Source organism: Aythya ferina (genome assembly GCF_964211825.1).
Source record: "Aythya ferina genome assembly, chromosome: 7".
Taxonomy (NCBI): Eukaryota; Metazoa; Chordata; class Aves; order Anseriformes; family Anatidae; genus Aythya; species Aythya ferina.
The window spans coordinates 2674251-2692735 of record NC_140302.1 but is presented as its reverse complement, the minus strand read 5'-3'; the positions used below and the strand labels follow the sequence as shown (position 1 = coordinate 2692735).

Here is an 18485-nt window from a genome sequence, read left to right as displayed (position 1 = left end):
GGGACAGGGCTGCTGCCACCGTGAGCGTGCCTCTGAAGCTCCAGTGAACGATGGACTTCATGCCCGTGTTCCCCCCACCCCCTTCAGTCACACATGGGTAGAGAAAAGCAAAATGTTTAACCTTGGAAAAGACAGAAGTGGAGGGGAGAAGATGTTTGCTGGGGGGGTCCCATCTTCGCCCATAGTTTCACGGTTGGTGTGGGGATGGCACGTAGGACATGGCTATTTACTCTTTGTTACAAAACGTGAAAAAACAAGTAACTTAGAAAATTATTGGTTAAACCAGAGAAAGGTTTGTTCTGCTGGCTCACACATGCTGCATACCGAAACCGTGGCCATCACTGCGCAGCCTGCTCTGAAGAGAGAATGATTGAACAAGGAGTCAGACATCAAAAGAGCGAGGAGCTGTGCCAAGGGCCATTAAACACGGGCTGACTGCTCACTGGCTCGGGCAGCACCTGGCTGGGACGCTGCAGCTGGGCCAGGCTGTGGGTGCCCGGTCAGTCCCTTCACCAGGAGGTGAAGGTGCAGGGCTCTGGGAGCAGCGGTGCAGGGCTCTGGGTGGCTGCCACCCAGATGTCCCTCGGGCAAACCCAGCTTGACGTAGCTCCACAGCGCCCAATGGCACTACGGTGCCTCATGTGTGCCGAAAGTCTGCCTTTTCCCCCAGCTGGTATTTCCCCGCATGCACAAGAGTTGCTTTTTTTGTGACTTTCCCTCAACCACAGCACATATCTGGAAGCCTCATCTAACGGTGGCATCAGCCTGCTCTCCGCTTGCCCTCCTGAAGCACAGCTAGGGGAGCATCCCCCACCGCGCTCGGTGCTCACGCACGTCCCCACAGGCTGGGCACCCCGTACCCTAACTGCATACGAGACAAAACCCACAGCTTGGGGATGCTGAGTGGGAAATTGCTGCTCAAGTGCCAGGGCTGCAAGTGGCCTCCCCCAGAGGTGGGAGCACAAAGCAGCAGCCACCTCTGGCACCTCCATGGCAGGCGCACAGCTCTCGGGACCCCTGGGGATGGGGATGGCTCCCCCACACCCCCCAAGACCACAGTGCTAAGCCACGACCTAGGACAGCACGACACAGCTGCCCCTGTTGCTGAGGTGTGTGGGGCAGCAATGGCACGTTCCTGAAATACAGCCAAGATGTTTTTTCTGGCTACAGAGGACAGGAGCCTACCAGTGCTCTGACCATGCTTGCTGCACCACAGCTTTCTCAAAGGGCCACCAAGGAAAGGGGGGGTGTTGGACCCAGTGAGCAACAGAATGCAAATTAATTTTACTCGATGGCTGCTTACTGTCATCAACATCACCAGTTAGCGTCCGACTCCAAAATCTTGCTCTTGGTGGCAGTGGGAAGAACAGAAGGTCATTTTCAGGCCCCAGTTTGAGCCTGCCGTACCAGCGGGAAGAAGTCCTGCTCTAAGATGCAAATGGAGCAAATTTGCTAGCAAAGCCACTGGCTAAGCACGAATGTCATCCCATCCAAAGCTGTGACTGCAGTCAGCATTACCACGACACACTTCAACGTGAGCACACTGCGAAAATAGAGGGGCACTGAAGATCTTGTCTCTTCCTCCTCTAGGAAATTGCAAACTTCCATTTCTTTAATCTAATCATTTGCAGGAGGGGATATTTTCTCTCGAAAAGCCAAAAGAAGAGGGCTGAAAGGTCGGATGGGATAATATGTAACCCATTGCGATAAGGGCTGTTTACAGAATTATTAATCAAACACAAAAGGGAACAGATAGTAACATTTTTTATTAAATATTACAGTGGATCAAAAAGTACAAAATATCTTTTGCCTGCTATGTGATTGGGAAACTATTGGCACATAATACAGTATCAAAAGCATTAATAAGTACAATTTGGAAAACATACAAAAATTGAGTGTTTATAGTTGGCTCAGCTTTATTTCTGGTAGTGTTTAAACTAACTCAAAGGTTACTCAATAACCTTTTAAATGGGAAACTATATAATATTACTGGGCCATTTTTATATATACAAATCATCACCTTACAGAGCATATAGGCTACATAACTTGAATCACAAAAAGTATACAATATTTACAACAAAAGAAAGTTAAAAAAGTATAAACAGCTAGTAGATTATGCTGCCATTATTAGAACATATTTAAAACTATGGGGCCGGGGAAGGAGGGGAGGAGGAGGAAGAGAACAAGTGAAGTATCGACCATGTTTACAGCAAACACCATAGTAAGTGCTCATGGGAACAGTTCCAATGCCGTGGGCCTCGCACCAGCGCAGGAATTCCCAGGAATTCTCACTAAAAGGTGACACCGTCCGATCGGCCCCGATGCCACCTGCAGAGGACAGCGCGCGAAGGAGCATCCCGCTGTGCCCCGAAAGCGCGGGGCGTGCAGCCCTCGCGCTCCCGACACCACTGCCACCTGCGGCCGCCTCGTCCCGAGCTGGGACAAACCGCTTCCCATGCCCGGGTTCAGCAGGCAAACCCTTCATGTCACCAAGACAGACGTGCAAAACGCCGTCCCCGCACACCTCGGCCCTCGCTAGGAGTGCCCGGCACTGACAGGTGCTGCTGCTGCTGCTGTGCTTCGCGAAGTCAGGCGCAGCCTGCAGCCAGAAGGCACGCCTCGGCTGCTGCCGCCGGGCCGTTACAACCTTTAGCATCCCTAATGAATCCTGGACACAGTGCGTTCAGCTTGCAACATTTCTTGGAACTGGTTCTTGGTAAATAGATTTATGACTCTATTGCCAATTAGATTCCACAGTTTCCTTTACAAACCTAGCAATAACAATGGTTTGATTGCACAAAGAGAGGCTTGTGCAATTTCATTCAATAATAAGGCCCCTTGAACTCAAACAATGCAAACAAAGCCCCATTTAAGACATTAAAAAAAAAAAAAAAAGACTTTTCAGCCAATGGAGAATTCAATAGCCTTTCAAAAGATTTCCAAGATTTCTCTTAAGAGTTTTTAAACAAATAACACACCACTTCTGTCGGGGGTTTACACTACCATTCCTTTTTATTTGTCCTGAGGTTTTGCCCAGCATACGATGAGCCTCCCCAGACTGAAGGGGCCAGTGTCCTCCTGGGGCAAGCGAGGAGCCTCCCTCCCTGCTCACCTTCCCCCTGCCCCGCACGGCGTCAGCTCTGCTTCACAAAGGCTACGATCAAACTCCAACGCGACACAATCCAAAGGGAAAGCAGACACTTTGCGTAAACAAATGCACGAATCCAGGACACACGTTTCAACCTGAACAAGAAAGAGAAACGCTTGCTCTGCCAAACACACAAGCTCCGAGTTGTGTTTGCTGTAGATTCTCGTATTTTCTCTCTGTCCCCCCACCCTCCTTCCCCCCACCCTCCCCAAACCCCTGATTCTCACGTGATTCAGATCTAGTGCAACTTTACTAGCGATGTCCTCGACATTATGGCCTCTGCCCAGCTGAGCCTGCGGTTTTGTTCCTGTATGATCTGTGGAGCAGCAGGATGCTCTGCATTGGCACATCCATGTTCTAAGTTCTACTAGTCTGTTTATCGATCAATTAAATATAGTTTTACCACAGGAATATAAAGTATTTAATTGAAGAAGCTGGATCTTTAACAGTAGACGAGTATATTATTCTGGTTTCCACCTTTGGATATTAACTATGATACATTATATATTGTATTTGGCTTCATATCACGGGAAAATTTAATGACATGCCTAGCATGCAAAGTGTTTCTTAGTAGTTTCCATGTTTGTTTTCGTATCGATTACGCTGTCTTTGAGCAGTAACTGAGATGGTTTGAATCACAACCAATTTTCACATTGTAAAAAGCCTCCAAGCCACACTTCTCTTTAGCGATGTCTACGCTCAGCTGCGTGGCGGTGACGTCCTTCAACGTGAACACGCATCCACAGGAAAGCTCTTTTGTTATTAAAACCCAGCCCCTCTGCTCCTGGCTTGGGAGGGCTGCGGTGCCCGCGGGGTGTGGAAGGACAGTCCCAGCACAACCCCAACCCATCCCACCGAGCTTGGCCCATGGCACAGGACCCAGCCACCTCTGGTTGAAACCAGCACGGGCTCCTGTCCTAACTTCTGAACTTCTTGGCGTTCTCGCCAACCACAGATCTGTTTTCTGGACTCCTCTGCCATCCAGCAGCTCGTGTCAGTGAGGTTTTGTTTTCTAGATCTGGTACACAGGAGGGTTTCACAGCCTAGGTAAGGTAAGTGCGACTCTCGACAAGTTCACAGACCACGATACGGGAAAGCAAAGCTCGGTGGGAGGGGGAAAGCAGCGCGTGAGCCACCGCAACAGCACGAGGAGAGCGGGAGGTGCTCAGCACCCTGCAGGACTGGGCCGTAGGGAAAGGAACCTTGCTTGCGTCCTTGCACCGTAATATCACCTACAGTGTGTTTGTATCTGTTAAAATGAATCTGAACCAGTTGCTTCAGTTTGTAAACAGTAAACGTTACCACAAAAATAAAACAAAAACGCTGCTCCAAGTATGAAGAAACTGGAAAATTACAAACACATAAAAAAAATTAGGACAGCCACAGCCTTTAAAAAAAGTTGCAGATAAAATGATACTGTTTAATTTAAAAAAAAAAAAAAAAGAAAACCAAAAACAAAACAAGAAACGAACATAAAGAGCACAGAATATACTGGACAAACAAAACTATATAAATTATTGTGACCAAATGTGACACTGGTAGTTTACGAAGTGGATATGTACAGTCAAATTAAACAGTGTTTACCCTTCTGTTCTAATAGTGTTAAAATGAAAAATCTATTGCCGTTTTACTATACATTGCATTGATTGAATCTTTAAAAGTCAGGAAAAGTTACCCAAAAAAGCACATCCAATGATTGTGTGGATTCTCGGCCCTCTTCTCCTTGCCAGGTTCATCTCGAGTCCTTGACTCATTTGCAACAACGCTCAGCCTCTGGTCCCTGGCTCAATGAAAAGCAAATGCAAACGTCACCTCCCATTTCAGTGAGCTCAGGACTGGGCCTGCATTTCCACGGCTCCCTTTGAACATTTGCTCTTACCATACACAAGTCCTTTCAGAAAACACATAGGCAAAATCCAAAGACTTTTTTTTGTGTGTGTTTGTGTGTTGTTGTTGTTTTGCCGGGGCGGGGGCGAGGGGAGAGGGGGCTGATGTGGAGCCAGAATTAAAGAAGCAGTCCTGTCTTGATCACACTCTGAAGCTTTCCGCTACGCGGGATACGACTGCGTCCTGGTTGACAAAAATACAGATCGCTAAATCTGCGAGACATCGTCACAGAGGAAGGAATGTCGCTAACTGAACTTTTTTTTTTTTTTCTCAGACTTTTTTTTGCGAGTGAGGGGATTTACAGTTTTGTGCTGGGATGTACAGAGGACAGCTGGGAAGGTGGAAATGCAGCTTGAGGGTTTATAGCAGCTAAAGGATAAATGCTGTTATGCAAAAGGTCACCGTACGAACTTCCTACAGGTGTTGCTGCGGCTAAGTGTCTATACAGTTGCTGAGAATTCGTAGGGGACGTGAGGAACTGTCTCTGCACCATGAAGGAATGAAGAGCCAAGGGCTGCATTAGTGGGGAGAGCACGGTCTGGTTTTTCAAGTACTGTAAAGGATGGGAATACCCAGGCGGGAGGCGATTGTTCAGCCCTGTGCACAGGGTTCCTGGATACAAGCCTGGGAAGATCGGGGCCGAGAGGGGAAATTTGTGGCTCTCCAGCACGCTGCCTGAATGCAGGCCGTGCAGCGGCTTGCTGCCTTCCCCCTCTGCATCGGGAACCTTTTCTTTCGCCGAGGTCTCCTTGGATAAGTGCAGAGGAGAGACAGCTCGGATTTTTTTTTCGGAAATGACTTTGTCCAAGTCCTCCAGGCTCCGCTTCAAAGGCCGGGCAGCCCCGATGGTTTGAGGGCTCGTCCTGCGGCCGATGATAGGATGCACCATGCCCTCCATCTTCCTCAGATTCTCCAGTCTCTGCGCCTGCTGCTTCCCAGACCTGTGGAGCAACTCGCTGTGTTTTTTAGGGGCTGTCATGGCCATGGGGGACACACGGCAAGCTTTGGGGTTACAGTCTAGGCTCACTGCCTGGCTGCTCGCAGCCTGGAACGGGGAGATACCTTTGCCTTCTTGCTGGGCCATAGATGAATGAGAGAGGCCGGAGCCGGGAGCCTTTGCAGTCTGTTTGTGTACGCTCTTTGGAAGACTCAAATCTGTTGGCTGATCATCTGAAGAGGCTTCCACTGACGCCTTTTTTTCTTGCTGATGCAAAGATGGGTGATAATTTAAATTTAGTTTTTCTTGGTGTTTGTGTTGAGTAAAAGTAGAAATATTTTCAGACTCTCTGAACATGTCCCGGGGGAGGTACTTTGATGTCTGTTCGTTATTAAGGTGGTGTTCTGTGTGCCTATAAAGGCTGTGCAGATGAGGTGATGAATAAAAATCTGCCAAGAAAGTGGGCACATGGGAGTGCTGCAGTGCCCTTTTCTCACTCATTTTATCTTTGCAGTCCTGGATATCTGTCTTCGGTACGTACGACTCAGCAAGAGAACCGAGGTGATGTTTTGAAAAATCACAGCGCTGAGGATCCGGTTTACTTAGCATGTCATGTTTAAAAACGTCATTAATTGATTTCCTTTCTTCCTTGGTTTTAAAACTCTGTACATGTTGTATGACTGATGGCCTATTAATTGCTATGGGATCAGAATTCGGGATGTGGGGACCTTGTGATATGCTTGAGGACAGTTCATCTCTGCTGCTCAATTTCTTTTTGCTAATCAAAGGTGGAGGAGAACCATAAGGATAACTACATGACAAGGCTGCCCCACTGACCTGCGACAGCAGCTTTTTCTTTGCTAGGGGTGACATGATGCCTGGATTACCCTTCGAGTAGAGCAGTGGTGTGTAACCGAAAGTGGAGTCTTCATTCATGGACCCAGGCAGCTCCTTTTCTTTGAACATGTCGAAGTTCTGGACCACCAGTACTTTGGGCGTTTGCTTCAGTGCGTTGTGGATATCTTCGTTTCCCAGCTGATCCACTTTCACCGTGCAGTTTGCAATGTAATCGGCCATCTCTGGCAATTTGTCATCTTCCATGTCACTTTGAGCGGGCAGCTGGACTGGAAAAGCTGTGAAGGGCATTTCTGAAGGTTCGCTTTCTAAGCTCTCATTAAAAGTTTTGTGTATTCTTTGTTCCAGCTTTGAGTCTTCCAGGGCATCTGCTGAGGGGTGCATTCGTTTCGTGACAGTGGCATCCAGCATAGTATCTTCTTCTGGGGGCACAGATACACTTGAGAAAGAGGACGAGTGAGGAACATCCTCCTTGGCTTTCTCACTGTTTGAGCTGTTTTCCGTCAAATCTGTCTTCTCCAGAGGTAGAGGCCGAGCTGCCTCTGGTACAAGAGATGGAGGGCCTTGCACAGGCTGTTTCATCTCTCCCGCTGTAGGATGTTCCGGGAAATTTTTCTGGTCTGCTGATTCTTGATCCTTCTCTTGTTCTGATGAAACCTAATAAAATGATACAATAGACAGTAATAAGAATGCTGTGCATTTTGGCAGGCTGTTAATAAGATCATACACAGTACACTATTTACTACTCCTAGAGATGTACTTGTCAATCACCTTGTTGGAATGTGAGAGCTCTAATACCAGGTATCAGAGTCAAACAAAGAAACGTACCTCCTGGAAACATTAAGAAATACAACATCCCTGCCAGTGTCATAATAAGGCATTTCAAAACAGCAGATGTTTGTAACCTGACTAGAGGCACCAGTGGCTTCAACAGATAGCTAAACACTGAGGTTATATTCTTTTGAAATTAATTAGGCAAACGCAGAAGAGCAGATTTTGTAGCACAAACAATAAGGCTATAGAAATTTCTCTTGCTAGCCAACTTTACCTATGAAAACTGCACAAAGATCCTATGTTTTTTCTTACATAAAGACGAAAATGCAGTCTCTCCAGAACGGCTATCTTAAAATTCAGTGATCACAGAGGAGATCATTCACACCCAGTTCTGCATTAAAGTGTGAAAATGATAGAAATGGCATACTAGGAATCCCTATTGTAGGCAGCAAATCACTGCCGCAGCTTAACTAGGACACACATTTTTTTATTAACGGATTAAAATGAAGTTGTCAACATTCAGTAAGTGTGTGTGCACGCTATTACAAACATAGCTTTTATACGTTATCGTCAATGGGCCTGCAGCTCTTTCTGCTCCCCCATTAATACAGCTTGTGTGCACAATTCACACTATTCATCCCATTATGTCGCTGGCTGAACTGTGACCCGCAGAGGTCATCAGAGCGTCCCATCTGCAATCCAGCTGACTGACAGCCCTTTTCAAAACTGCTGTCACTCTCCTCTGACATGTCGTGGTATAAGACAATCATAAAACAGCAGCATTGTGCGAGCCCTTTATTATTATTGTTTTCTTTCTTTCTTAGTTGTAAAGATAAGACGCATTGAGAAAGTTATTATCTAAGTGCTGCTCTATGGTCTGTCGTAGGAGCGAGGGGCTGGAGAAGGTCCTAACAAATCTAACCATCTCAGAGATTTATTTCTTTGCAGTTGCTTTTAAATATTCCTGTGTGTTTGGTTGGCCTATTAGTTACAGTGTCTGTTAGTCATCGTAACTTCTTCTTTTTAAACTAATAGCAGCCTTTTGCAGTCCAAATACCATCATTAGGTCCTTTACAAAGTAATATCACTAGTCTCTTGAGCTTATAAAATTACAGGAAAATACCAGACAGATGAGCAAAGCAAGGCGGAAAAAAAAGAGAGAAATCATATTTAATAACTGTACATTCTGCTCTTTGTTTCTGTTAAGCAACATTTTGATTGAAGTCTCAGCTATTGTGAGGAAATGTGCAGTCTAAGGCTAATAGCGTTTTGTCTGGTATCTTGTTACACTGACAATGTCATTGTGATGGCAGGGAAACAGCGAAGAGCACAAAAGCAAATGCAACCCTCATAAATTAAAGTAATAGTATCCCCCCGCATCCTTCGTATGCTGCATGAGCTGGACATGCAATGCAGAGGAGCACACGTTGTAGCGTGGTATGCTTCTGCAGCCCACTGCTGCGGCCAGCTCCCAGCCCACGTGCAGGAACAGCTGCAGCAGTGCCTCGGCTGGGGCGATGCCCACACACCTACACGGGAGTTCGCTCCAGGCAGCGGGGCTGGACACGAGGTCCTGGGCACGGAGTCCTCCCTGGGGAGCAGCACCCATGGGTGCTGCAGCCCTGTTCCCACCCCAGGGGGGATGTGCGCACCCCTGAGGGCCCCTTCCCTGCTTGGTCTTGGTGTAACCACCCAATACTGTGACCTGAGTGAAGGATGAGGTCCTTAATTGCCCACCCTGATTAAACTGGGGGCAGGACGGCATCTTTCATCCCAGTCAGAGAGAAGAGATTAACTCTGCTGTGAAAGGTACCAATCTCCAAAGGGAAACTGCCACAATTGTACATTTTCATTGTCTCGCCCAGGCTCCTTACGCTTCCGATAAGCGCGGCTTAAGAACTCTTCCTGCGATCCACACACAAAAATAACTGCAGTTTAAGCAGCAGGAAGTTTGAGATAGGGAACAACAAAAGCAAGGAAATTCAAAGTTAAGTCTGACGCTCTGTTGCTGGCTTGTTACGCCGTGCTTTGCTGCGGCAGTACCAACAGTATGTGAGGTATCTTGCTGATCCTAGCCCCCGCAGTAAACAACCAGACACAAAGGAGTGACAGGGGAAGGGAGCACAAGCCTTAACTCCGCATTTCCTTGCTTTGGGCGATTTGTATTGCGACCTTCCAGTGACTTAAGGAGGCTTGTGTGCACTCTCCTCTCTAGGTTATTTTCAGTCAGGAGCAGAGGGGTTCTCCCCCAACAGGTTTCCCTGATGTACAATTACGGTGCAAGAGTAAACCAAAAAAATTTCCCGTCTCTGGGGAGTGCTCTTATATTCAGTATTAAAGCTGCTGTTGATCAAGGCAATTTAAAACAAATTCTGGTTTGGATAGGAGATGACATTTGTCATCGTAAGCACAGCTTAAAGAGGTAGTGGGACATGCAAATCAGAATCATTTGTTCTTGAAACACAAATCTCAGATGCATTTGTGTTTACTGGTTCTGTGATTTTTGTTTTTAAACAACAAGGAGGATGGATGTTGGTAGCTGACTCAATACTTATTTCCAAACTGGTTTAGAAACAGGACTTATGTACCTGCCAGATGACAATGAAGGCAAAGGAGCAGCTGTAGTCTGCCAGGCACATTGTGTGTCTAGACATTCTTTAAATACCCAGTCCTGGCAGACTGAGACAGGAAAAGCAGAATCTTGCACATGGGTTGTGTGCAAGGAGCTTCACTGCCACACGCACACATGGGGGCACGGAGGGCACAGGACAGAATGGCTCGGATGGGCAAAAGAAGTGCTTAAGAAACATGGCAGCAAAAAAACCCACTGGTTTTATATCACTGAACAAAATATGAAACTGCCCTTACCTGCAGACAAATGTGAATCCCACTGATCTATCTAATCATGGGCTGTGAACACAAATACTATTTTATGAGAGCTGTCCTATGGGTGCACACAATGTGGCTCTATCTGGAAACCGAGGCCTGCCCATGTGAATGAAGCAGGTGACAGCACAGGAACCTATCTCAGCTGAAAACCAGCTGCAGTATGTGAGAGAGCCATCGGTCTCAGCTAAAGCTTCCCTCAAAATCCAACCTTTGAGTCTCAAGTGAGATTCAGTATAACATAATAAAAATCCTGGGGAGTGTTATCCTTTTGGTGGACATGTACATACATCTGTAAGCACGGAAACACTGATCCAGGGGTTACCACTAGAAAAACCAGCTGTATCCAACAGTTACCACAGCATTATCAGCAGTATTAGGGTTCCTGTACCCTATACTTAGATTAGGAAATAACTGTGGTAGTTGTGTGGTTTCCTTTTGGCAGCTGCTGATCTTTTCGTGGTGACCACTGCATAATACAATGAGCAGAAATGATACTTGTTACATCCACAGCTTGGTCTTCTGCCATCGCTCTTAGGCAATAAGAAGCTAACTGGTGGCTGTTTGGAGCCCAGCGAAATCACAACACGAACAGTACCACAAAAAACGAATTTCCATTGCTGAACAAACTCAAAGGCCAACTGGTTGGAATCCTGCAGTTTAGATTACGTATTTTATCATTGTATTTTGAGTGATTAATGCTGCACATTTTTAATTGAAAAGTTGAAAAGCGGGAAAGCAACCAACCTCAGATGCATCTTGGGGTTTCTGTGCATTATCTTTTTCTTTCTTGCTCTTTTGGTTTTCATTTTTGATGCGTTTTGTTCCAGACACTTTTGTTTTCACTTCACCCTCCTGGGAACTGTTATCCTGTTTTCGAGGTTTCACTGGAGGCAGTGGCTTATCTTCCTCTCCTTTAATAAATCTTTCATACGGCAGGATTAATCTAGGGGATTAAGGAACAAATAATTGATCAGGTTTTGCCATTCTAGCAAAGAACAAAATGTATCTACTACGAGCAGTTTACTTAATAAATCTATTTTCTTCCATGGCATAAAAGCAACACTGTAAACTCTACATCTACAAATCCAAGTATGATAAATCAATTTATTTGGCAAGATTATCATGTGGCGTAAATTCCATGGAGTTGGTGTGTCTCAGTTGTCAGTAAGGCTGCAGTGGTTTATGCGGCTACACCAATTTGTAAAGATGATGATATGAGCCACTATGTTTCAGACTGATTAAAAAAAAAAGAAAAAAAAAAAAAAAAGCAACCATTTGCTTTTATTTCTTCTCCCTACCCTTAAAAGCATGCAGCAAACCCCAGGAAAACACCTCCAAAGCCGGAGCCAACCTGATAACAGCTACACAGTTCCCAGGCTGGAGGTTCCCCTGAGTGCAAGGGTAAATGCCAGAAACTGGGTAGAAAACATCAGAGTGCAGAACCTGCAACGGCAGGCACAGCGTGCTCAGCACCAGCCCACCCGGACCCTTCCAAACACACCCGCAAAGTGACAGTCACCGTGGCCCCTGCCTTATCACACGAGTCTCGTCTTTTACAGGAAAGAACGACGGAGGAGAAGAGTTAAAAGTGAAGGAATTTTGAGCCATGGAACTTGCTTCCACAAAGCATACCAAATCGCTTTAAAAAAGAAAGAAACACAAACAGAAAAAATATCCTCCCCCAAAAGCATCAAACACTTTGAGTTTTAATCTATCTGTTTTCCCTTTGCAATTCTTGATCTGAAAGGAAAAATAACTGATATAATTAAAAGGGATGGATTGCATTACAATCTCAGTTTCAACTTCAGTGATTAAAGTTTTTATAATGCATTTGGTATGATTAATGACTCACTGTGGGATTAATACAAGACTGAGACTTTAAAAATATGAACTTTAATACAGCAAACATAATTTGTTTAAAAAAAAAAAGACAAGTTGACTCTATGAAGAAAATGTACTTTGCTTATAAACAACATAAATCTGTTCAAATACCAGGAATCCGTAATTATCTTTAATCTAAGACTCCAAGGCAGAAACCTCTTTGGTTCAGATATTCGTTTGTTATCCTAGAATCAGTTCCTAAGCATGCAATTTTGATTTACATACTTAGATGTTCAAACACAGTTTGGGCTTAAGAGAGAAGAAATTAGATTGCTCGTGATCATAATATTTTACATTTTAATAAAATACAACATAAATTATGTTAAAATATAAACCTAATTTATGCTATATTAGAAACAAAATTCATTAACTGAGCATGCTCTGACATGGTATGTGCAAAGAGGCGTGAATAATACTTTCTAGCCCTGAATTTGGCAGGGCTCCAGTAATGAAGCTAAGCAGAGCCCACAGGGAATATTCATCTTCAGATCCCATTACAAACTGAGTTTAAACATGTTACAGCTGCTAAAACTGGAAACTGCTCCCTCTATGCAAACTTAGCAAAATAATATGTAGTTGCCAAATACCTGCTTCCCACTGTAATATTACAGTTAATGTTTATATAATAAAAAGCATAACTAAGCAGAATCAGAAAAAAATAATCTTGTTCATACTTGAGGCTGCTAAATTTCACTCTCAGAGCACAAATATTCGTCAAAGCACCGGATCCCTCCCCGCGCTGCACACAGCGCTCCGGACCTCGCTGGAGGCGAGGCCGGGTTTCACACCGGGCTACCTCGACGTCGCCCTGCCACGTGTGAAATCTTTAAAACCTCTTTTAATAAAAGCACGTTTTACGACAATCCCTGCTCGCGCTGCGAGGGGACTGTTTGACTCTGTTTTGTTTCCATGGGAACCCACTGCCCGTTGCGAATGCCCGCGTCCCGTCAGCAGGCCAGGAGGCCACCCCGGCCTATGGCCCATGGCCCACGGCCCCCAGCCCACGGCCCACGGCCCACGGCCCCCAGCCCACGGCCCACAGCCCCCTGGTGTCCCTTGCCATGGGGAGGCTGTGTGCCGAGCCCCACGGCCATGGCGATGGGCAGCAGGCGGCTGGCGGGCCTCCTGCCCAGCCTCGCCTCACGGGGTGCCGCGGCACGGCGGCTCCTCCTCCTTGTGGTGCACCTCACCAGGACTCATTAGCTTCGGCGCTAATTAGCGACCGTGCCTGAAATTTCCTTTTCTGATCCGAAGGGTTCACGTGGGAGTACAACATTTTCATTTTAGCTCTTTTTCACTGAGCTCAGCAGTTGGCAGTACGACAGCAGTAAAAATACATTTCACATCGCCGGTCAAAGGCCTGGAGCCAGCAGCAGGAAATCTGGAATTAAATGTTTCTTGTATCTGGAAGGAGGCATGACTAAGGTAAAACTGAATCAAAACACAAGGATGGCTTGTTCTAGGAGGCTCCCTCCTCGCTTCCAGCGAGGCCAGAGACCGTTTTGGGGGGCTGCTGGGGGCGGCGGGGGAATCCCGGCGAGAAGATGTGCACGAAGCCAACCACACCAGCAACTGCTGCTGCGCGTCGAGACTTCCGCTGGTTACGATTTTCACTGAATGTTTTTTCGGTTATCCTGTCACGGTACAACACAATTACCCACAGGATATGATCTTATCATTTGATTATTAGAAGTTTTTATAGCACCAGGGTAATAAAGCTAACGCAGCTCTCGGAACAGTTAAGGCCCCGGCTCGCATGCCATTACCGCTCGCTGCGCAGCCAAGTTAAGGTCAATATTGCCCAACGCAGGAAGAATGCGATTCGCTATTATCCAAATAGTTTAGCAGAATGTGACATGTCTGAAACGAACACAGGGGTTTTGTCAAATATGTGCAGCGCAGGTAAGATTTAATCAATCTGCGCAAGGAAGGGCAGAGGCGGCGCTCACCGCCGTGTGCCCCGGCGCCTCGGACGTGCCCCGCTCGGCACAACGCCCTCAGCCGCCTCCCGGGGGGCATCAAAGTGCCCGTGAGGAAGGAAAAGGGGGGGGGTGTGCAGTATTTTGTGGGCTGAGGAATATTTACTTGTAAAGCCTGCGAGGAGACCAAATAAAAGGGTCTTTATCATGATCAAGATTCCAATATTAAGATTAATAAAATGTATTATTTATAAGTCAATTAACATAAATAGAATATGTAAGCACTAGTGTATTAAAAAATCTTTCCACAGGCAGCAGATTTTTAGCAGCATGAGGTTTTTTTTTTTTTTCCTGGAATAATACAAGAATAACATTTTCCAGCCAAGAGCAGAAACAGTAGGGGAGTCTTTGCTATCACAGAGCTTCTTATTAAATTCAGTCACTGTGAAAAGCGAGTCCTTTTTTTTTTTTTTTTTTTTAAATAAAGACAACTTAAAATCAATACAAGTTAGATTAACAAATCAGTACTATACTAATCCTGATTTATTACAATCGGCAATATTAAGTTTAATCACGTATAAACTGCTACTCAAAAAAAGATTTTGCTTTACTAAGTCCTGAATTAAATAATGGTGCAGAGTGTACTCAGTTTTTAGATCTGCATCATCTGATATTATGAAAAATTCAATGTACTTCTCTGCAGCAGATGTCAGAGGTCAGCAAATCTATTACAGTAATGTAAGTAATCTGGCTTTCTGCCAACCTTTTTTTAAAAAACACTGAAGCAGATAATTTTATATTTACAAATTCTAAAATCCTCCAGGGACTGAATCTCTTTCCCAACAAAAAGCAGAAACTTCACATTAGAGAAATGTATTTCACAGTATATCAAACATGTCTTCATCATTAGCATTTCATAAAAAGAAAAAAAAAAAAAAAGCCCTTAATCCTTATTAGTCAACATTTTTTTCCCAGCTATAGAAATAACAATACAAAGTCTAATCTGAGCCAGTAAGCACTGCATTTTCATGTATTGATTATGCAGAACGAATGACTTTTTTGGCCCAACTCTGCTTCACAGGACACATGAGAGCACATCTATTTATAGACATGACAAAAAAAAAAAGTAGTTACAATAATGCAAAGGATCTGACCAACCCAGAAAGAGGAAGGAAATTAAATGTTAAGGCTGCCAGTTTCCTCTCTAATTCTCCCCACTGCGTGTGGATATTGCGGGGCGCTCGGGCCAGGGAGGAACCATATGCCCAGGACACAGCACTCTCTCCATGGGCTGCTCAGGGGGAAGGAGGGCAGGAGGCAGTTCAGCACAACCCCTCCAGTATTTTTATACTGTTTGTTTCAGTGGTTATTTTTGCTTGCTTTCTGGCAGAATAAAATATTCCAGCATGTCTCCCATTGACATCATCTTGCTTTCTCAAGGGCTCCAAGCCCAACACAAAACAGTGCGCAAGGGAGCCTCTCAGCCACAAGAATAATCTTGGAAGGACGTAAAATACCAAAGCCCATTACTCGGGAGACGCTGCCCCGTTTCCATTCTTGGCAAGAAGGTTAAGGAAGCTGTTTGCAATGGGAATGGAAAAAGACTTAAATCTGCTCCACCAAATGAATACAGCCACCAGTTAACCCGTGGAACTCACTGCCAGTGGGTATCGCGGGGCCAAGGGATTAGCGAGATTACGCAGGGATTAGATGCTAATGCAAACGATGAGAACACTAAATGCTTAGAGTTTCAGGAACACTCAGAAGGGCCAGGCAACAAATCACCTTGCTGGTAGGAGTTCAGAAAACACCTCCCTCCTGGGCACGTTATGCCACTGCGGGTCTTGCTTCTTCCTTCCTTCCTCTGAAGGCATTGCTGGAGCCGGCCCAGTTCGATCGGGAACCGTCTGTCAGGTCCTCGAGAGCAGTGGGGCAGAGCTGCCGGCAGCTGGGGGTCTGAAAACAGCCCTGGACAAGGGGCCACCGAGCCGAGGTGGCTCCAGGGAGAGCCCCACACTGCCCCCGAAGCAGGGTGGCCCCAATTAGTAACCTCAGTTGCAAAAGCCCCATTCTCTCTCCCTAAAAACTTGGTGGCAAAATATTCAGTTGTTTGAAGGGACCAGCAGGAATGCCCTAGCTCTGATCCCGAGAGAAGGCTTATCTTTTTTGCAGCGATGCTCTTTAAAAGGGACAAATCTTGGGGCAATGCTGTCGGTGCAAGCATAAGAAACAAGTCACCTTCAACAGCAATCAGCTGGTGGGCATGGACGGGGGCGTCAGGCAGCTCTCCTGGGCACCAGCGACCAATTCCCCGCAGAGAAGAGGGGGGGGGAATAACCCAAGCTCTAAGATCTCAGCCTATTTTCTGAACTGGGAATATAAAACACAATGAGGAAATCAAGCAGTGTGTTCCTCCAGCCTGATTTCCCCGTGCTGCATTGTACAATCCAGGGTTACGAAAGCACGCCTTGCATGCTTTTGTGCAGAATATAATAGCAATAGGATTATTTGCATTTGTCTGAAGTACAAAACTGGCATGTATTTTATCAGCAAAGGCAAAATATGTCTGAGTTCAATTTTGTTCCCAAAGAACTTTCCTTCCTTAAAGAAATGGCTCTTTCATCCTTTCATCAACAACTTTCCTCACAGCCCACTGGGAGTGCTGGTGGGTAATGAGAATGGCTCGCTGCTGAAAGGTGGGAACTGCATTGCTGTAAGAGAATTCAAAGACACTTTGTTTTAAGTAAACTGGAAATTAGTGACATTACAAACACAGCTGTTGATCTAGCTGCACAGCCAGGTGATGGAAGCTCAGACACTCTCCATCTTATGGCTCAGCAGGGGGAAATGAACAACCATCCCAGATTTACTGCATGGGAAAGATTCAAAGCAAGGGTGATGGGGACCAAGAAGCTTCCCCAAGTCACCTACCAAAATCACGACAAGCCTCTGTTTTAGCCACAGTCACCATCTTCCATCTACAGGCAGTCATGCATTTTGCCCAATAGTGCAAAATGGTCTGCACAGACTGTGCAACACCCAGCCCTGTGCTCAAGACAAGCTTACAGATGTCATTTTGCACTGCTGGCAGGGTGCAGGTCTCCCCGAGGGAAATCCTGCTGACCTGGCCTGGGAGCTCAGAGCCACATCTCCACTGCACAAAGCTGGGCTAACCACTGCAGCCCCTGCCATGTTAGCGAAGCCCTGCAGTAAAATACAAGGCGGAGATTCCCAGCAGACTTGAGGGATGTGAGAGGGGACAATTTACTCCTCAGCCCTGGTGCTGCTCCTGCAGAGGAGAGCAGCACATCTCCCATTGCACAGCACCCACCCCGGGGCCCTGGGTAGCACACTGCATGCCCCAGTCCTGCCGGGACAAAAGTCCTGGGTGGAAAGAAGATTGGGAAACAATTTTGACACGGGAGAGAGCCCATCGGTGTGCGGTCACTGGAAGGGAACGCCGGGTCGCCCAGCGTGCTCACCCAGTGACTCCAGTGCTGGCCCAGTAAGTCTCCTGGGCTGTAAACCCAGTCCTGACCAAATTCTAAAAAAACCAGCGTGCTCTCAGATGTTTCGAATGGACAGTTAAGGATCTGTTTTAATGGTAAACAATTACATTCCTCTGTCATCTGATACTTTTTAAATTTTGGGGAGGGGGGAAGCTTTCTGAATTTTCAATAGTTCCTTTGTTACAGCATCTGTTACTCACATAATTGAAAAGATGTTTGTTCAGTGGTATGCTTGAGAGTACAGTTATTTAATCTTAATGATAAAGCCCCGAGGGCAGAAAATCATAAGTAGAAACCTCTTGTTATTTATCAAAAAAAAAAAAAAAAGGAAAAGGAAAAGAAGGAAAAGAGGACAGACACCTCATCTATCTTCAGGCTTAAATTCATGCTTGATGGAAAACTATTGAGACAATTTGAAACTTGCAAAGTTTTCTGGGAGTCTGTGACTAGCTGAAGTGGGGGGGTGGGAGGAAAGTGGGGTGAAGACAAAAATAAAACAATCAAGTTAGTATGACATGAAAAAACTACTGGTTGGCAAAATTTTTTGGGACAAACAAAGAGCTAGCTGTAGTTTACAGGATGACATAACACTTGATTAATTTTTGCCTGAGGATGTTTTCACAGTTAACATTGTAAACCAAAACCTTCTATTAATTATAATGTGTATTAAAAGACAACCATACGCA

At 45.7% G+C, this 18485-nt stretch overlaps 1 protein-coding gene across 2 annotated transcripts in view; it reads right to left on the bottom strand.

The window, feature by feature from the left end:
- Positions 1–1746: 1746 nt before the first annotated feature.
- Positions 1747–18485, bottom strand: part of ARID5B (AT-rich interaction domain 5B) — a 110280-nt gene continuing 93541 nt past the window's right edge. For both annotated transcript variants that reach the window (XM_084524865.1, XM_084524866.1), the window contains 2 exons: positions 11235–11433; positions 1747–7484 (listed from right to left, as the gene is read on the bottom strand). In XM_084524865.1, coding sequence (XP_084380991.1) covers positions 5334–7484; positions 11235–11433 — 2350 coding nt within the window. In that variant the 3' untranslated portion in view covers positions 1747–5333. The remainder of the gene's footprint in view (positions 7485–11234; positions 11434–18485) is intronic.